The 21,644-nt window shown below is 45.2% G+C and overlaps 2 protein-coding genes across 2 annotated transcripts; one reads left to right on the top strand and one right to left on the bottom strand.

Moving 5' to 3' along the window:
- Positions 1-4,469: 4,469 nt before the first annotated feature.
- Positions 4,470-6,628, top strand: cdh13 (cadherin 13, H-cadherin (heart); the record flags this gene model as incomplete). The annotated part of the gene is made up of 4 exons (XM_083697684.1): positions 4,470-4,703; positions 5,135-5,353; positions 6,029-6,036; positions 6,575-6,628. Coding segments are annotated over 4 exons (515 nt in total), but the record flags the coding sequence as incomplete, so codon positions are not given.
- A 6,488-nt stretch (positions 6,629-13,116) lies between these two features.
- On the bottom strand, positions 13,117-20,341 carry LOC310824434 (uncharacterized protein). The gene is made up of 3 exons (XM_083697686.1): positions 20,323-20,341; positions 17,473-17,910; positions 13,117-16,469 (listed from the first exon to the last, which is right to left on the bottom strand). Exons 2-3 carry the CDS (start codon positions 17,885-17,887, stop codon positions 15,340-15,342), a joined length of 1,545 nt encoding a protein of 514 aa, XP_083553812.1. The 5' UTR covers positions 17,888-17,910; positions 20,323-20,341; the 3' UTR covers positions 13,117-15,339.
- Between the last annotated feature and the right edge of the window lie 1,303 nt (positions 20,342-21,644).

Here is a 21,644-nt window from a genome sequence, read left to right as displayed (position 1 = left end):
CCAACTTCCACCAACCTCCACCAGCCTCCACTAACCTCCACCAACCTCCACCAGCCTCCACCAACCTCCACCAACCTCCACCAGCCTCCACCAGCCTCCACCAACTTCCACCAGCCTCCACCAACCTCCACCAACCTCCACCAACCTCAACCAACCTCCACCAGACTCCACCAGCCTCCACTAACCTCCAACATCCTCCACCTGCCTCCATCAGCTTCTCCCCTGTGTGTTAGTTTGACATTGAGTTTGGTTGTGAGGGACAGAGAGAGAGAGAGAGAGAGAGAGTTCTCACACACACACACACACACACACACACACACCTTTCTCTCTCTTTGTCTGTCCCCATCCTCCTACGTCGTCCCACTCTGAGAGAGGAGGATGAACAGAACCATAGAAGAGGTTTTTCTTCTTGTTTTTCTCCCTAAAATCCATATTTTCTCTCCAACTGGAACAGACAGCAGCAGCGTCCACAGCATGTTGACATGGAGAGTTATTGACTGTTCACTAGAATGAGCCTTAACACACACACACACACACACACACACACACACACACACACAGGCGAATGGGACACATTTACATCTCTCTCCCCAACATCTGTCTCCACTGAGGGAGACACAGTCACAGTCTCTAAACACACACACACACATGCACAGACCAACCCCAACTTTAACCCTACAAACTTTGACTATTTAACCCTACCAACCCCAATTTACTACATTTAGCAGATGTCTTTATCTGAAGCGACTTACAACAAATACATTTAAAGAAGTATTCATGCATCGGCCGGGAATCGAACCCGGGCCTCCCACGTGGCAGGCGAGAATTCTACCACTGAACCACCAATGCTTAGATATCTGCAGAATTTGGCCTTGAAGAATGGATGTTTACGTATATCGGTGGTGTACAATTATCAAATTTCTACCCCAGCTCTCACCCTACAAACTCCAACGTTAACCATATCAACCCCAACTTTAACCCTACCAACCCCAACTTTAACCCTACCAACCCCAGCTCCTACCCTACCAACCCAGACTTTAACCCTACCAACCCCAACTTTAACCTTACCAACCCCAATTTTAACCCTACCAACCACAGCTCTTACCCTACCAACCCCAACTTTAACTCTACCAACCCCAACTTTAACCCTACCAACCCCGACTATAACCCTACCAACCCCAACTTTAACTCTACCAACCCCAACTTTAACCCTACCAACCCCGACTATAACCCTACCAACCCCAGCTCCTACCCTACCAACCCCGACTATAATCCTACCAACCCCAACTTTAACCCTACCAACCCCGACTTTAACCCTACCAACCCCGACTATAATCCTACCAACCCCGACTTTAACCCTACCAACCCCGACTTTAACCCTACCAACCCCGACTTTAACCCTACCAACCCCAACTTTAACCCTACCAACCCCAACTTTAACTCTACCAACCCCGACTTTAACCCTACCAACCCCGACTTTAACCCTACCAACCCCGACTTTAACCCTACCAACCCATTTACGGCATTTAGAAGACACCTTTATCTGAAGCGACTTACAACAAATACATTTAAAGAGAAGTTCATGCATTGGCCGGGAATCGAACCCGGGCCTCCCACGTGGCAGGCGAGAATTCTACCACTGAACCACCAATGCTTAGATGTCTGCAGAATTTGGCCTTGAAGAATGGATGTTTACGTATATCGGTGGTGCACAGTTAACCCTACCAACCCCAACTTTACCCCTTCCAACCCCAACTTTAACCCTTCCAACCCCAACTATAAGACACGATGATGTCTGTCTCAGGGGAGGCTGATGGAGGTAGACATCTGAGGACAAGGCTCGCTGTAATGCATGGAATGGAATGAGGAATGGTATCAAACACGTCATTCCATTCCTTGCATTACAATGAGCCCCGTCCTCCGATTTCTCCCTCCGCCGGCCTCCCCTGGTCCTCCGATGTCTACCTCCGCCGGCCTCCCCTGGTCCTCCGATGTCTACCTCCGCCGGCCTCCCCTGGTCCTCCGATGTCTACCTCCGCCGGCCTCCCCTGGTCCTCCGATGTCTACCTCCGCCGGCCTCCCCTGGTCCTCCGATGTCTACCTCCGCCGGCCTCCCCTGGTCCTCCGATGTCTACCTCCGCCGGCCTCCCCTGGTCCTCCGATGTCTCCCTCCGCCGGCCTCCCCTGGTCCTCCGATGTCTACCTCCGCCGGCCTCCCCTGGTCCTAAATGTCAACTCTCTCAATCCATTCCTGCCTCAGTCCTTCCCTGTCAGGTGACACAGAGACTGAATGAAACCACGCATCGCTGACGGAACCAAACACACACACACACTTTGTTTTATTTATTCTGAATGGTGTTGATGACAGAAACACCACAGTCTCTCCCTTCTCACGTACATCAATCTGAATGAGAGAACAAATGACTAGAAAAGTTTCCAGCAATTACAAAAAAAAAATACAATATCTCTCTTCCAGACGAGAAATCACATCTTGTTTCCAAGTTTAATCAGTCTGCTCTTGTTTGATTGTTTGTGTGTTTGTTTGTGTTGCTTTAGAATGAGCAGCTGTCGTGTCTGTCTGACTCGGTGTGTCTCTTCTAAAAAAATAAACAGTTTGTTCGTCTTCCCGCGGCGTCGCCGTAGCAACAGTGTGTTCCTGCACCCCTGGCAGCAAGGAGGTTGTGAACGACACGCAAACACATATGTCGTTAACATGTATCTCGTTAACATGTATCTCATTAACATGTATCTCATTAACATGTATGTCGTTAACATGTATCTCATTAACATGTATGTCGTTAACATGTATCTCATTAACATGTATCTCATTAACATGTATCTCATTAACATGTATGTCGTTAACATGTATCTCATTAACATGTATGTCGTTAACATGTATCTCATTAACATGTATCTCATTAACACATACAGTACCAGTTAAAACACCTTCTCATTCAATGGTTTTTCTTTATTTTTTATTATTTTCTACATTGTAGATTAATATTGAAGACATCAAAACTATGAAGGAACACATATGGAATTATGTAGTAAACAAAAAAGTTAAACAAACCAGAATATGGTTTAGATTTTAGATTCTTCAAAGTAGCCACCTTTTGCTTTGATGACAGCTTTGCACATTCTTGACAAGTTTGTGTCCAAACTTTTGACTGGTACTGTACATCGTTAACATGTATCTCTTTAGGGGGATGGTTACTGCGTCTGTGCTGCTGGTGGGGCGGGGAGGCTGGGAGGCTGGGAGGCTGGGAGGCTGGGAGTCATATGATCATCTGTTGATGTATTTGTTAGTTAACCTCCAGCTCTCCTCCATCCTGTCACTAAATGTGGACAAAGTTTCAGTTTCAGTTGCTGCAGAAATCACCTGTATACAGACATGAGAGAAGCCACACACACACACACACACACACACACACACTTCTAATGTCAGCAGGGATCCAGAACAGAACAAAGCTCTGGTGGAATAAAGGTCTGGCTTTCAGCCTCAGTTCTGTAGGAGTGAGAGAGGAGTTTAATTTAACCACTTGACCCTCCACACCTCCACTTTGACACATTCCCCTTCTCTCTCTCTCCTAGAGCTCCCTGGCTCATCTCAGAGTGTGTGTGTGTGTGTGTGTGTGTGTGTGTGTGTGTGTGTGTGTGTGTGTGTGTGTGTGTGTGTGTGTGTGTGTGTGTGTTTCTCTAATGGCTGGTCTTGGTCTTGTCAGAGAGTGTTAATTGCCAGTGACCTCCTGGGCTGCTTTGAATGTGCTGCATTTTCAATAACCTCAAATCTGTCATTTATGAAACATTTCTTCAGCAGAGAGAGAGAGAGAGAGAGAGAAAGAAAGAGAGAGAGAGTGTAATCTCATCTGAACTCTGAGCTGTCTGTCAGACAAGCCCTCTCTCTCTCTCTCTCTCTCTCTCTCTCTCTCTCTCTCTCTCTCTCTCTCTCTAGTGATTCATGTTCGTCAGGCTTTGAGACGACAGTTTGCTGTCTGTTCGTCTCTATTAGCAGCTCATAGTCAGAGGAAAATGACGTTTTTTTCACAAAATGTCAAAAACTGGAGAGGCTCTGATTTCAGGCTGAAGGAGAAGCATGGTGTCATGTACTTAGAGGATTGGAAGAAGAGGGAGAGAGGGATTAACATTGTTAAATCTGAAATGCAGAGCAGTATTGTAATTACAGTCTGCAGCAAATGTCCTTGACCGGCTGGGTTCGAACACACGTCGCCTGAGCACCGCAATACGGTGTTACTGTAGCCTGCTGAACTAAAGCCTCGACATGCTTCATTAACAGATGAGTACATTATTTTATCTGTACAGGCAGTCCCCCAAGCCACAAGTACTGTATGGTGTTATCCTGTTGAACTAAAGTCCATTCTTGTTCTCTCTGTACAGGCAGTCCCCACGCCCCCAGCTTTGTACGGTGTTAGCCCGTTGAACTAAAGGCCATTCTTGTTCTGTCTGTACAGGCAGTCCCCCGGCCACAGGTACGGGTACTCTGGTCCTCACCCTGGAGGATTACAACGACAACGCCCCCTATGTGTACCCGGCGGTAGCGCGGGTGTGTGAGGACGCCAAGGACATGAACGTGGTGGTGGTGGGGGGGCGGGACAAGGACCTGGAGCCCAACACAGAGCCCTTCAGCATGGAGCTGGGGAAGCAGCCGGGGCTGGACAAGACATGGAGGGTGTCCAGGCTCAACAGTGAGTACACGCTGTTACACACACACACACACACACACACACATGGACACACACACACACACACATGGACACACACACATACGCATGCACGTACGCACACACACACACACATACACACAGAGGTGGTCTTGGTCTTGGCAGTTGTGTGTGTTAGATGTTTGATCCCATCCCTCATGCCATTCCTTGCATTACAATGAGCCCGTCCTCTTATTTCTACCTCCACCAGCCTCCCCTGGTCCAGTCAGTCTCTCTGAAGGAGGAAGGAGGGGAGAGAGAGAGGGAGAGGTAAAGAGGTAGAGAGAGAGGGGGAGAGAGAAGGGTGAAGTATTAGTATGTTGAAGTAGCACACGTATGACCCTGACCTTTCTCTCCAGACACACACTCCCAGATCATGCTAGTGTAACACGTATGACCCTGACCTTTGTCTCCAGACACACACTCCCAGATCATGCTCCTGCACAGCCTGAAGAGGGCCAACTACAACGTGCCCCTGGTGGTGACAGACTCGGGCGTGCCCCCCCTGTCCAACAGCACGGAGGTCCTGGTGCAGGTGTGTACCTGTAAGAAGAACAGGATGGACTGCAGCTCCGCGGGACCCCTCCACTACGACCTGCTGCTGCTGCTCAGCCTGGCTCTGCTCTCCCTACTCTGTAAGTGTGTGTGTGTGTGTGTGTGTGTGTGTGTGTGTGTGTGTGTGTGTGTGTATGTACGTTTGTGTTTGTGTGTGTGTGAGTGCGCGTGTCTGTGTGTGTGTGTGTGTGTGCGTGTGCGTGCGAGTCTGTGTCTGTGTGTGTCTGTCCAATGGTGCGTGTGTATGAGCGTGTGCGTTTGTGTGTGAGCGTGCGTGCGTGCTCAGTGGAGTTCCGTCCAGATTGGTTCTAGTCTATTTCTAGCCGGGCTCCTGCTCATGACACAGGGCTATTATGGGCGTCAGCAGCTGGGATTTCAGTGGCAGCTGCGCCCGGCAGGCCCATGTGTGTCTGAGCAGCCCTCTTAAGGATGATTGACGACAGAATGGTCCTCTCCTAGTGCATCACTTGATGAGGCAGCACCCCATTCAATCAGCTACGGCAGGACGAAACACCAGGACTGGTTTAATGAGAACACAATAACCCATCTTCTGAGGCCCTCAAAAGGCAATGGTAAGACCGAAGGAGGGAAGCACAGTGTGCTCTGCGATGCCTAGAGAATGAGTGGTGGGACTCCAAAGCACATGCAAATGCAATCCTACGTGGACAGATACGACATGCATAACTTCTATGACAACGTCAAGACCACCCTTGGCTCTAGAACATGTTCTCTCTGACCTCTGGGTCTCTTAAAAGTGCTGAGGGTTCCTCTCTCATTTAGGACCAAATTAAGATAGTCCAGAGATGGGGTGGGGTGAATATATTGAGGCCTTTTTAAACCAGCCAAACCCAGTTGACTTCTCAGTCCTGGAAGAGCTTCCAACTCTCCCCACCATCCAGAGCATCGACCTCCCACCTGCCTTGTCTGAGGTCTGCACCGCCCTGAGATCACTAAAAAATAACATGAGTCCGGGACATCTCCATCCTGAAACAGGATCTGCTCTCAAAACAGCCTCAATTCTTGATGACATTGATTTCACAAGATATTGGAAACATTCCTTTGATATTCTGGTCCATGATGACATCATTGCATCACGCAATTCCTGCTGATTTTTCAGGTGCACTTTAAAGCTGTGAATCTCCCGTTCTACCACATCCCAAAGGTGTTCTATTGGATTCAGATCCGGTGAGGCCACTGAAGAACACTGAACTCATTGTCTCTCTCTCTCTCTCTCTTTCTCTCTCTCTCTCTTTCTCTCTCTCCCTTCCCTCACTCTCTCTCTCTCCCTCTCTCTCTCTCAGGTCAAACTCCCCAACCTGAAGGAGGTGGACGTCCGCTACACAGAGGCCTGGTGATCACATGACAGGAAATGACACCAACAGAACCATGAACTAGGAACGACGTCATCATCCCAACGCGAGGATGACCCTCCTCCCCCCCCCATATCATCCCAACACATCGTCATCGTCCCTTACATCATCCACCGCTCCAGGATTCCTCTCGCGTCTCTAAGGGGAGGAGCCTTTATCGTCAAGACAACATCCCCATCACCATGCACCAAGGACCTCTAGTGACGTCATGGAAATAGCTAGAATCCCCTTTCGAGCGACATCATCGAATAGCAAGGACCTTCTCCTTTTGTGACGTCATCGAAATACATGGACCTCCTTTTTAGTGACATCATGAGAACGCAAGGACCCACTTTCTTGTGGACATAGGGACCCCTTCTCCCTCTCTCTCTCTCTCTCTCTTTGAAGCTCTAACACATGTTCAAACTGTCATTTCTGGGTTTTTTTGGGGTTCTTTTCACAGGTTCAGATTCTGGCCTTTTCACTCTTTCATTGGATACGAGGTTTCTACCTCCAGACGAAAAGTAAAGTTGCAAGACTGTGCCTAATTCCTCCTTTGACACGTTCACTCTCTCTCTGTCTCTCTCTTTCTGTCTCTGTCTCTGAAAAAAAAAACAATTTGTATCAACTTGAATGAACATATTTTTCATATATTGTGTGTTTATATTGAACATATATGAATATATATTCCCTGTTGATGTTTGAAGCATTTCAGGAGCTCTGCTCTCTAGAACACCACCATTTGAAAAGGAAAACATTTATTTCCTTTTAATTTGTGTTTTCAGTGTACATAATAACACCCATATTTAACAGGAGGTTGGAGGTGTAGTCAGTAGGTGGTCTGGGACTACCTACCTTGTATTTATGATTTCTCTCTATATCCCTCTGTTTTCTGCCTTCTCTTATTTTTGTCATTTTGTTAATAGACACTTTTGTCACTTTCAAACCAACCAAGATGGCGTCTGATACCTGTATCTCTGATCCAAGATGGCGTCTGACGCCTGTATCTCTGATCCAAGATGGCGTCTGACGCCTGTGTCTGTGATCCAAGCTGTTGCTTCTTTAGAAACCCCCCAGGGTCACCTGATGTCCACATCTCAATATGGATGCCTTTTAGGCATGATAGGACACTTTCACAGAGATGGACATGGACATTTAGATTCCAGTTGTAGTCTTTAAGCGAGGGTCATTGTAGTCCTGCCTCGACGGGTCATACCAGAGTCTGTTGCCCAATGTAGCCTTAGCCTGCCTGGTTAGCGGGGCTATGGATCGGCTATGCTAACTGTCTCCTGGATGCCAGGAGCAGCAGACTGGGTCTGTGGAAGCAACGGCCTGGTGAGTTAAATAAATAGAGCTGTCAAATGCTGACACAACGCCAGCCGACAGACCAGAGATACACAGAGCCTCCTACTCTGAGTCCAAACCCTCCTATGTAGGTTCCAGGGGCTGGTCAGCTCAGAGTCACAGTGGACAATTTGCCAAACAAGTTCATTTTGGGTTTGATTTGACCTTTGTTGTTTTTTTATTTCGGGTCGTACCTAGCTTCACCATGAGCATGGTTTCTGACTGCTCTGCTCCAATCACCAAGACTATAGTCTGGTCCGCCAGTACTGATGCAGTACTAGAACAGAACCAGTGTGGACTCCAGTGTGCTGATCTATGGTTTATAGAGAACCACTAGTCTGGGCAGTAGAGATAGGGCACTGCTATGTAGTATGCTCACGCATGAAGCAGTACATGTAGCTAGCTGGGTTAACACACGGTTGCATATATAAAAAAAAAAAACTCATTTGAAATCATAACACTTTCTGTTTACATGGGCAAACTGTGGATGAATCTGATTTTAAACCACCTGTTGTTATGAATAGATTCGATTTGCTGTACTTTTTACTGAGGAATGCAATAGTTGCAGCATTCAGGTATGTGGTAACTTTGTCCACACAAACTGCAGAGGAGAGAGAGGGTTGTCAGTTGGTGCTTTTTTTGTATGTTCCGGAATGTTTTTGTGTGTGTTCCGGAATGTTTTTTTTGTTTTGTTTAGGTTTTTGGGTTCCGGAATGCTCCGGAATTCTGTTTTAGGCAGAACTGTAACAGAACACACAAGAGTTGGACACCGTCCAGTGAGAGTTCAATGCTATGTTTATTTTTGAGTGCCATGACACTGGCACTAGACGACGTCGTTGTGGAAGGCCACCTTTAATCTGCCGAGGACCTCATGCTCTCATATCCTCTACTGTATATACAAGTGTATAGAATTCTTCTCCTCCCCTCCTCTCCTCTGTCTGCTCCCCCCCCCCATCCCTCTCTTCTCTCTGTGTTTCTCTTGTTGGTGTGGGGGGGGGGGGGTACATCACCAAGCAGGACCACTGAGTTATCAGTGATCTGTCCTAAATGTTCAGAAACTTAATATTTCAGAGCTCATTAACTTTAAGTGGTCTTGATGTAGAAGTGGCTCCATTCTCTCCCAACAACCCGCATTCTAGAGCCCACATTCAAGTTCTAGAACCAACATTCAAGTTCTAGAACCCACATTCAAGTTCTACAACCAACATTCAAGTTCTAGAACCCACATTCAAGTTCTAGAACCCACATTCAAGTTCTAGAACCCACATTCAAGTTCTAGAACCAACATTCAAGTTCTAGAACCCACATGCGAGTTCATCTTCGTCATTATGTGTTCAGTGGTTCAATGTTTTATTATTATTATGATTATTATGATTATTATTATATATTAAAAGGGTCGGATCACAAGCTCTGAAGTTGCCCCCCATCCCACCGTGTGTCAGTAAAGGTCATGGAGGTGGGGGTGTGGAGGGGCGTGGATGGTTGGGGGGGGGGGGGGGGGGGTATTACTGTAGGGGTTGGGTGGCGGCAACGTTCAGATAGTGGTGTAGAACGTTGACATGGTGCAGAACAGACATGCCAAGCGTACACTCTTGAACGCGACCCTGATGTTCCTCTAGTTTTTAACATTTCAAATAACTATGTGCAGGGGGGTTGTGGAGGGGCGTGGATGGTTAGAGGGGAGGGGGGGGGGCGGGGGTATTACTGTAGGAGACGTGTGATTGTTATAAAGAAGAAAAAAAGACTCATCCATTTGTTCTCTCTCTATCCTGTGGAGCTCACTGTGCTTTGCTTTGATTCATGTCTCCTCTCCTCCTCTCTCTTCTTCCCCCTTCTCTCTTTCTCCTCATCTCTCTCTATCCAGGGTTGATATTACAATCCTGTTCTCATTTTTTTTCTGAATTTGTAAAGATTTCGATATCATCTGAATTGTGACTGCGCTTGAGTCTTAATGTGGTGACGGTGGGGCATGACAAGGAACTCTATTACCCATGATTCCCCTGTAAGTTTTTGGGGGGGGGTGGCAGCAGAAAGTGCTGCCCCGCATCATTTCCTCCTGTCCGCGTGCGTGACTTCTTCTTCTGCTTCTCCAGCTGGGTTACCGCTGCTGCTGACGCTCTGTGGCTGTTGTAATGAAAAATACAAGACCTTCAACAGGAAGAATAACAACTATGATGTGAAATAATTTCAATCAAAAATAAAAAAACTGTCTGTGAATATGTTTCAGATGCGAGTGCTGCCTGGTTATTGAGCCTACAGATCTCCTGGTGCCTCATTAATGTGGGCTATAATGTTGGTCCGTCAAATTCTCTGGGTATAAATTAGTACAGGTGTAATATAACACTGTATGGAGATCTAGGGTCAGTTCATAGATCCCTGTTAGCTATTAAGACTCTCTTCTATGTAACTCAACTGACATCTGATCAGTTGTTAGTAATCAGACATTCAGATGTATGCAGGATTGGGATTGGGATTAAAACGAGTTTCATTTCATAGGTCCCTTGTACGCAAATAGGCCATTTTTCATTTTGTGGGAGTCATATAATATTCAGTAGAATTCAAAACCCAAATACCTGATGATGATTATGACATAATGAATCCAGCTGTATGTATATGTAGAAACATGTTAGCTCAGAATGCCCTGCAGCATCATCGAACTGTGACACAAGTGACATGTATTATTATTATTATTGAGCCTACGGACCTCCTGGTGATCATTAATGTGGACTATAATGTGGACTATAATGTGGACTATAATGTGGACTATAATGTGGACTATAATGTTGGTCCGTCAAAGTCTTCAGGTATGAGTAAAGATAAAGGTACAGGTGTGAATGACAGATGTTAGACATTGCAGGGAGATAATATATATATATATATATATATATATGTAATATAACATTGCAGATCTAGGATCAGTTCATAGATCCCTGTTTCTTAAATATGATCTAGCAGAGATTAATTGCAAATATTAATCATACATGTTATCTATATTGTTTGGAATTGAGATAAAGACAATATATGTTAAAGAGTTTTTAATGGACATTTTTATTTTTGTATTGCTTTTAAAGCCCCAGTGATGTCCCGGGTCAATTTGACCCGAAGAGTTCAAAAGGGTCCAAAAAGTGAAGACAATACGAGGGTTAATGCACATAAACACATTTGAGAAAATGAATTGCAAACACGATATTGATGAATTATTGGCCACTTTGACTACGTAGTAGTATGGGACTTGCAGGTGGAGAATGTAATCAATCACTGATCATATAGAATGAAAATGCTCCACTCTGACAAACCAGGAACAACCCCAGGCCCCTACTCCCTCTCCCAGGCCCCTACTCCCCTACTCCCTCTCCCAGGCCCCTACTCCCCTACTCCCTCTCCCAGGCCCCTACTCCCTCTCCCAGGCCCCTACTCCCCTACTCCCTCTCCCAGGCCCCTACTCCCTCTCCCAGGCCCCTACTCCCTCTCCCAGGCCCCTACTCCCCTACTCCCTATTCACTTGTGTAGATCTGATATTATTGGATCAGGGGAGGCTGGTGGAGGTAGAAATCGGAGGACGGGCTCATTGTAATGCATGGAATGGAATAAGGAATGGTATAAAACAATGAGTCCGTCCTCCGATTTCTCCCTCCACCAGCCTCCACTGGATTGGCTGGTGTAAATCTGAAATGATTGGATAATCCTTCCTTGGCCTTGACCAGAAACAGCCCTAAGCTTGAACAACCCCTACATGCACCCCTGAATGAATCACAGATGCCATGAACAACACATTGTCGTCCGTTGATGACATCATCACCAGGCCTTTCCTTTTGGTTTAGGACACTCAGGAGACCACCGGTCCCCTGGGATGATCACAACAGGCAGCCTCTCCGGCAGGATGAGGGAGTGGCACTAACAGGCTTACATAGGCAAGGATCGTTCTAGTACTCCTCTTGCATTTGTAGACATCAAGATAATATTCAAAATATACAGTATGTAGTGACACCACAGGGTGACTCTGTCCAGGGAACTACAGTATGTAGTGACACCACAGGGTGACTCTGTCCAGGGAACTACAGTATGTAGTGACACCACAGGGTGACTCTGTCCAAGGAACTACAGTATCTAGTGACACCACAGGGTGACTCTGTCCAGGGAACTACAGTATGTAGTGACACCACAGGGTGACTCTGTCCAGGGAACTACAGTATGTAGTGACACCACAGGGTGACTCTGTCCAGGGAACTACAGTATGTAGTGACACCACAGGGTGACTCTGTCCAGGGAACTACAGTATGTAGTGACACCACAGGGTGACTCTGTCTAGGGAACTACAGTATGTAGTGACACCACAGGGTGACTCTGTCCAGGGAACTACAGTATGTAGTGACACCACAGGGTGACTCTGTCTAGGGAACTACAGTATGTAGTGACACCACAGGGTGACTCTGTCCAGGGAACTACAGTATGTAGTGACACCACAGGGTGACTCTGTCCAGGGAACTACAGTATGTAGTGACACCACAGGGTGACTCTGTCCAGGGAACTACAGTATGTAGTGACACCACAGGGTGACTCTGTCCAGGGAACTACAGTATGTAGTGACACCACAGGGTGACTCTGTCCAGGGAACTACAGTATCTAGTGACACCACAGGGTGACTCTGTCCAGGGAACTACAGTATGTAGTGACACCACAGGGTGACTCTGTCCAGGGAACTACAGTATGTAGTGACACCACAGGGTGACTCTGTCCAGGGAACTATGAAATGCACAGAGTAGAAACATGTATTATTTTGGAATGCCCTGCAGCATCATCAAACTGTGACACAAGTGACATGTATTTCACCCACACAACAAAAAATGTAAACAAAATACCTTTGCCAGACATTTAAGCTCAGTAACTCCAGTCAGTATTCTAAGTTAGATGTTACTCAGCTAACTAGTATGTTAGCTGCTACTGTAAGAGTTATGTTGGTTAGCCAGCTAATGTTACACTTTATGTAAGTCATCAATATCAGAATGTTACTAGCAAAAAATGCTTTACATAGGACATTACAAATAGCTATATTGTACAAACAATGCACACACATGGTTCTTTCTGTGTTTGTATTTGCTTAATGAAGGAAAATAAAGACTGGAGGGCAAAAAGCATGTTCTTGTATTTTTATTCCATACTCAGCAATGGAGAGCAGGAGAGAGTTGACGTTTAGGCTGTAGCCTTCCTCAAGACAGACAGAGAGGAATTAATAGACACATACATACGGGTGTGAGAGGACAGCAGGTGCCTCACCTGTGTGTAATTAACACCAATAATCAGGTAAGTCAATGTCTAACCAATAATATGCCATGACAGTCCATAACGAGCTATAGTGAGCAAGATAATACAAAACACTAATTCAGCCAAAAAGACACATTTTGGAAAGGCATAATTCACTCCCTCTCTCTTCACCTCACCAACCCCACCCATACATCAGTCTCTCTCAAACTGGGTTTAGTAAATCATTACATCAAATAACCCCAAAAATATACATATAATAATATACTCTCACCTAACACTTTATTAGGAACACTATACCAATACTGGGTAGGGCCTCCCTTTATTAGGAATACTATACTAATACTGGGTAGGGCCTCCCTTTATTAGGAATACTATACTAATACTGGGTAGGGCCTCCCTTAGCTCTCAAAACAGCCTCAATTCTTCGTGGCATTGATTCCACAAGATGTTGGAAACATTCCTTTGAGATTCTGGTCCATGATGACATGATTGTATCACGTAATTCCTGCAGATTTTTCAGGTGCACTTTCAAGCTGTGAATCTCCCGTTCTACCACATCCCAAAGGTGTTCTATTGGATTCACATCCGGTGACTGGGAAGATCTGGTGACTGGGAAGACCTGGTGACTGGGAAGATCTGGTGACTGGGAAGATCTGGTGACTGGGAAGAACTGAAGACCACTGAACTCATTGTCAACATTCCCCACACAATCCCACCACCTCCACCATGAGAAGGTGTACAGGTGTTCCTCCACCATGAGAAGGTGTACAGGTGTTCCTCCACCTCCACCATGAGAAGGTGTACAGGTGGTCCTCCACCATGAGAAGGTGTACAGGTGTTCCTCCACCATGAGAAGGTGTACAGGTGTTCCTCCACCATGAGAAGGTGTACAGGTGTTCCACCACCTCCACCATGAGAAGGTGTACAGGTGGTCCTCCACCATGAGAAGGTGTACAGGTGTTCCTCCACCTCCACCATGAGAAGGTGTACAGGTGGTCCTCCACCATGAGAAGGTGTACAGGTGTTCCTCCACCATGAGAAGGTGTACAGGTGTTCCTCCACCTCCACCATGAGAAGGTGTACAGGTGGTCCTCCACCATGAGAAGGTGTACAGGTGTTCCTCCACCATGAGAAGGTGTACAGGTGTTCCTCCACCTCCACCATGAGAAGGTGTACAGGTGGTCCTCCACCATGAGAAGATGTACAGGTGTTCCTCCACCATGAGAAGGTGTACAGGTGTTCCTCCACCTCCACCATGAGAAGGTGTACAGGTGTTCCTCCACCATGAGAAGGTGTACAGGTGTTCCTCCACCATGAGAAGGTGTCCAGGTGTTCCTAATAAAGTGCTCTGTGACTGTATAGTGAAGATCACACAGAAACAAAAAACATTATCTTTGCCACACGGCTAAACTTCCCATAACAGCTGACACACATATCACACATATCACACATATCACACATATCACACATCACACATATCAGCCAGCTGCTTGGCTTTCTTCTTGTACATTCAGGCTGTATATCAGTACCAGGAGCACACCTGAAGCCAAGGCCAGTATAGGGTAACCAGGGTAACCAGGAGCACGCCTGAAGCCAAGGCCAGTATAGGGTAACCAGGGTAACCAGGGTAACCAGGAGCACACCTGAAGCCAAGGCCAGTATAGGGTAACCAGGGTAACCAGGAGCACACCTGAAGCCAAGGCCAGTATAGGGTAACCAGGGTAACCAGGAGCACACCTGAGGCCAAGGCCAGTATAGGGTAACCAGGGTAACCAGGAGCACACCTGAAGCCAAGGCCAGTATAGGGTAACCAGGGACTGCTTTTATCAGTTTTGTAGAAAAGGTTTCTTCCATGTACAAATCAAACAAGCAGCCTACTTCTGATATGTCCACTTCTCTTTAGCTTCCAACCACAACAACTATATCAGGTGTTACACTCCTAACACTGCCTACAACACAATCCATAGGACCACACAACCCTCTCCTGTTCTGTGACCAAAGACACAATTTACCACAAACCAACTGATGAATCTGTCCCTGTCTTCTGTCTTCCACAAGGGGCCATGGAACACTGTCAGTGTCTGGACCATGATGCTCTCTCTGGTGTGTCATCAGGTTGCAGGACTTCCTGAAACTATTCCCACACTGGGAGCAGGCCTTTCTCCTGCATGTGTTCTCTGATGTTTCCTTAAAGTTCCTGACTCAGTAAAACTCTTGTCACACTGGGAGCAGTGGTATGGCCTCTCTCCTGTGTGTATTCTCTGATGCTTCTTTAGGGTTCCTGACTCAGTAAAACTCTTCCCACACTGCAAGCAGTGGTACAGCTTCTCTCCTGTGTGTATTCTCTGATGTGCCTGCAAAGCTCCTGCCTGACTGAAACTCTTCCCACACTGGGAGCAGTGGTATGGCCTCTCTCCTGTGTGTGTTCTCTGATGTATCTTTAGCGCTCCTGCCCGACTGAAACTCTTCCCACACTGGGAGCAGTTGTACATCCCCTCTCCTGTGTGTGTTCTCTGATGGTTCTTTAGGTCTCCAAGTTGACCGAAACTCTTCCCACACTGGGAGCAGCAGTATGGCCTCTCTCCTGTGTGTATACTTTGATGTGTATTCAGGGAGCTTGAGCTTTTGTAACTCTTCCCACAATGGGAGCAGTGGTAAGGCCTCTCGCCTGTGTGTATTCTTTGATGTTTCTTTAGTGCTCCTGCCCGAATGAAACTCTTCTCACACTGGGAACAGTTGTAAGGCCTCTCTCCTGTGTGTATTCTCTGATGCGTCTTTAGGCCTACTAGTTGACTGAAATTCTTCCCACACTGGGAGCAGTGGTATGGCCTCTCTCCTGTGTGTGTTCTCTGATGCGTCTTTAAGCCTACTAGTTGACTGAAACCCTTCCCACACTGGGAGCAGTGGTATGGCCTCTCCCCTGTGTGTATTATTTCATGTCTCTTTAGGTGGCTCATTGTAAAAAAAAACTTTCTACATTGTAGGCAAGGGTAAGTCTTTTCTCCTCTATGAGTCTGTGGGTGTGATTCAAGGTGTGTGGGACATATTGAACTCCCACTGCAATCTAAACAGGGACGGGGCCTGCAGGTGTGACTTCTCAAATCCTCTGGCTCATAGAAACTACTGAAGCAGTCCATGCAGTGGTGATTCTTCCGTCTTGAGCTCCTCTGTCTGTGTTGTTTATGATTTCCTGATGTGGTGGAGCTGGGCTCGCTGTCTGAGCCTGGGTTGGAGCTCTCCCCTGTAAGGATAGGAACATATACAGGATTATAACAACATGAGAGCAACAAGTAGTGCTTCCATAGGCTCAGCAGTGCCAGAAGTAACAACATCTCTGGTGTCTATAGAATACTATGACTGAACACAGAGTTCAAGAGAGGCTCGTCAATCTCACAACGGGAGAGACCAAAGAGTCAGACTAAGCGAGTATTGACTGTGACAGTCGTACACTATTATCACTGTAAGATGAGTCAGATTAATCAATTAGCCAATTAGCCTATTTAAAAAGTATGCATGGCTGAAGCCACTAGTCTGTGAGACTGTCGGCGAGACTCCAACAGCAGCAGGACGGCTCTCTCATCCTCTCACTGTCAGTCATGCAGTCACGCTCTAAAGAAATGTCAATATTGTTGTTAAAATTATGAGGTGGGCGATGTGGGAAAGAGACCTGGCCCTAGCAGCCATCAATTCATCGATTTTCTAAAACTTCTAACCCATCCTGAATGCGCTACTAACACCATAGAGCTACTAGCTATTGACTAGGGGTTGTACAATCAATACCATTTTAACATTAGCCATATTCATGACCTTACCATCCATTTTAACATTAGCCATATTCATGAACTTACCATCCATTTTAACATTAGCCATATTCATGAACTTACCATCCATTTTAACATTAGCCATATTCATGACCTTACCATCCATTTTAACATTAGCCATATTCATGAACTTACCATCCATTTTAACATTAGCCATATTCATGACCTCACCATCCATTTTAACATTAGCCATATTCATGACCTCACCATCCATTTTAACATTAGCCATATTCATGACCTCACCATCCATTTTAACATTAGCCATATTCATGACCTCACCATCCATTTTAACATTAGCCATATTCATGACCTCACCATCCATTTTAACATTAGCCATATTCATGACCTCACCATCCATTTTAACATTAGCCATATTCATGACCTCACCATCCATTTTAACATTAGCCATATTCATGACCTCACCATCCAACTCAACATCTTTCTCCTCTACATCCTCTCCTCCTTCCTCTTCTTTTACAATTACATATTTCTCCTCTTCCTCCTCTTCTTCTTTCACCATCACATCTTTCTCCTCTATATCCTCTCCTCCTTCTTCTTCTTCTTCTTCTTTCACCATCACATCTTTCTCCTCTACATCCTCTCCTCCTTCTTCTTCTTCTTCTTTCACTATTGCATCTTTCTCCTCCACTTCATCCCATCTTTCCTCCACTTTCACCATCACTTCCTCCTCCTCCTCTTTCACTACCACATTGAGTTCCAATGTTTCAATGCAGTCTTCCAGCTTCACTGCCACCATCTCTGGACCCCACTGTGTGCTTGTCTGGGCTGGAGAACCACAGCCAGAACCCAGGGACTCTGTGGACTTGGGTTCAGACATGGTAGCTGAGCTGTGAGGTGGATCTGTGTAGTGTAAACAAAGGAAGAGTCACACCCAGTGGAGAGTTAATTTCACACACATTCAGATTACCAAACACCTAAGAGAGGACATGCACTACTATGAAATATTATTAATATAAGACGGTAGATAATCAACACAGGAGGCTGAGTAGTTGGAAAGTGCATTTATTAATACTTATCATGTTTTTTTCTGCATGAGGACCAACGACCTGACAAATCAGAAGAGTGTTTGAAAGTGGGATTTTATTAAAAACTGCACCGGACATGCATAGCTTGGGATGCTACTGTATCAGGTCATAGACTAATTCATATTATGTAAGTAGTACTCAAGTAGTCCATGCCGATTTAGAAGCCGTTGAGAAGCTGTTTGAGTGTGGAAATACCATGGATATTCTCTATGTCTTCCACTACAGTTCCTGAATAAATATACCTTGTTTTGTGTGAAACAAACACTCTCTAAATGTGTTTTACCCCCTCTTGCTAGCAAGCTACTGTGTTACTAGCATAGAAATGCCTACGAAGTTCCTGTTAGCATAATCGCTAATAGTTGCTAGCTACCTTGTCAGCTAAAGCACTGTAACAGGTAGCCTAGCAACAACGGTCACATATAGGTAGCCTAGCAACAACGGTCACATATAGGTAGCCTAGCAACAACGGTCACATATAGGTACCCTAGCAACAACAGTCAGATATTTTTCCGCTTTGAAGGCCGCTGTTTCATGTACAGAAGCGCCGCGTCTGACTTTTTTGGATCAAAATCACGTTTCTGGACAGGCCCCTAGCAGACATGTAGCCTAACGAACTAGCGAATCATATTTTGAGAAATCAACGAAAAGCTGCAACGGGAAAAAAAAAAAAAAAAAAAGACTGACAATGAATCAAAAAAGCACTACAGGTTCCGGTAAATGTTCAGTCTGGAGACCTGTAGCCTAACACATTTGGGAATAATATGTTGTGAGTGAAGTCTGTTATGCAGCATAATTATAGCGAAACTTGGCCTAGGTCAACACGAAAACCAGCTGTGTGACCTGGGTTGATAGCCAGTCACATTTGTAACCAAATCATTTGCCTGTGCAAATATTTTCACAATGCAAAGCTGTAAGAAGCAAGACTGATGGAGATATTGGCTGTGCAAATATTTAGTCTTAGCCTATAGGTGAAATTGGTGTTTGAATTATTGACGTATAATATCAATACAGAGTTAGTAGCCTAATGGCACCCACATTGTTTTTCTCTTTGGTCACAGAAAGTGATCGCACCAAGAGAAGTGCCTGTAGCACTGTAAAACCAGACAACAAACAACAACAGGTTTATGAATAAACACCTTGCTTCATTCACAGGTTTCTCCATCACTCTCCTTTCATACAGGGGCGCTACATATGCGTGGGAGACAACATGTTTACTGTATACTTGTTATTATGTCAGTAACCTTGTTCATTCATGTCGCTGCAGCTAGCTCCTGCATGGTAAACTGCAGACCAGCTACAGTGGAAGGGGACGCTGCTGGTTCCCACTACAGAGTCACCATCTCAACTGACAAGGCTTTCAATGGTAAACGTCTATCAGATGTTGGAACCCGTCCAGTTGGACTCCTCTGGGATAATCCTCTAATCTGTTTGACTAGGGGATGGACTCTCCTACTAGGCCATGAGCCTGGGGAGTCGACGGTATCATTTGGAGGTAGATTAACATCATGTTTCTTTTTGAAAGGTCTATGCCCCTAGAGTTGAAACGTGTGATAGCATGGCAGCGCTCCGAGCTTCTGTTATCACACTCATTCATCCCTCAGTCGTTTCTCCCCTTTTCTCCATTTGTTGTCATGTGACACATATTGGCAGTATAAAACAAAAAAAATACCATCAACACATATATCACTGGAAAACTTTCTACCAGCAAATACGTTTGAGATGGTTAATGAAAGTTTGACCTGTAATTCTGTGTTAGGGTAGGCCTACATCTCCAAATCCTCTGTATGAATGGCTTGTAAAACCAATTTAAAACCGTTTTTTTAGTTGTTGTTTTTTAAATGTTTGTTTATTCTGTGACAGGGGTGGAAATCGATGATGGGATAGAGGGATGAAAGAAAGCGCTATGAGTGACGCAATGCTCTCACACATTTAGGAGCATAGACCTTCCAAACAATCCCGATGAGATATCGTACCTCCAAATGATACCGATGGCCAACGTTTGAGGGTCTGGTTTATGGACTATACGGGCGGTCTTAATGTTATTCGACTCCACATTTCCATAGAAGTCCTCTGCTTCCGTACTATACATGGGGGCGAACATGCACCATACGGTATTAGAAAAGGCCACAAAAGAACGACATGTAATGCAACTTGACCATCTGCAGATATGAATTTGCCGTTGCACAGTTAAAGTTATTAATCTGGCTAATGTCCTAGTTTTCCTTACCTGTAATGCGATGCCTGGTTTATTCCCACTCCGGGAGGATCGGCCTGATCACGTTGTGTTCCAGAAGGGGACCCGTCAATGGTTTCGATGACATCATCAATGGGCGTTACTTTTTTTTTTTTAAATGTTAATGTTTTTTTTAAACAGGTATCAGAATGATTACAAAAGCAAAGATTTTATAAATTAATCTATTAATATTGAAAATATAAAACAATCAGTTTTATTCTATTCCTTATGTATCAATACTATTTAACATCAGATTAGAAAACTGTGCATCAGTGTAGCACTCCACTAGGGAAACACATGTTGGTAGTAGTCCTCGGTCATGTCCAGAACCAACCCCTGGCCCCTCCTCCCTGTTCACTTACATGGAAGGATTGGACAGGTGTAACCTAGCCTATCAGAGGGCAGGTGGAGCCACACCCACCGTGCTTAGACCTATCCTATCACCTTTCAGATCTACACAATTGTGGGACAGGAAACAGTGCTGACGTGATGACAATGAGACCCGGGTTCAAACCCGCCCGTCACACCAAGACTGAGGCTATAAAGCCTTACCTTGAGTTGGAGACATGTGCTGACACATGAAATTAACTCCAGGGTGCCCATGTTTTGAAAGATTGATTAGCCCTTCACTAATGTGTGTATCTTGTATTTGATTTGTATATTTTGTATTTGATATTGTATTGTGTTGTGTATTTGTGTTGTGTATTTTCAGTATCATTCAGGGATCTCAACGTCATACCATGTATAAATGCAGGTTAAATAGAGTTATATCGAATGGCAGTTATGGAGGTTCTATGTTACCACAAACATTTGGTTAAAATTGTTTTAGTTTTTTTTTAAATAGTTTTTGCACAGAGACTTAAAGACATTAAATAAAGAATGGCAGAGCATCAGGTTAACGTGACCTTACTCTGGGGCTTCATCATTACAACTCAGCTAAATGCATTACTACAGCTGCAATATATAATATATTAAGTAAGATATATATATCTTATACACACACATACATATGATATGGCCAGCTTGCAATACATCTTACTTAGTTTAAACGTTTTATTATAATTATATTTCATGGCTTTTATTTTGAAGGTTTCACCAAACCGGAAGTTCCCTTATTAAGTTCCCTTGCTGGCCTTACGCCGGAAGCTTACAAACCTCGGAAATATGAAGCCTCTCCTGGGGTCCGAAAGTCAGGTTTCTCCACTGAAACCCCTCCATCCGACTGCAAATAGCTTACTGTTGGTCACTTTCGACATTCACTGTTGTTATTCTTATTTTTGTTATGTTTTAGTCAACTTTTTCATGGGTTTGGAGTG

The sequence above is a fragment of the Argentina silus genome (genome assembly GCF_951799395.1).
Source record: "Argentina silus genome assembly, contig: scaffold_220, whole genome shotgun sequence".
Classification (NCBI taxonomy): domain Eukaryota; kingdom Metazoa; phylum Chordata; class Actinopteri; order Argentiniformes; family Argentinidae; genus Argentina; species Argentina silus.
This window is presented reverse-complemented; position numbering and strand designations above follow the sequence as displayed.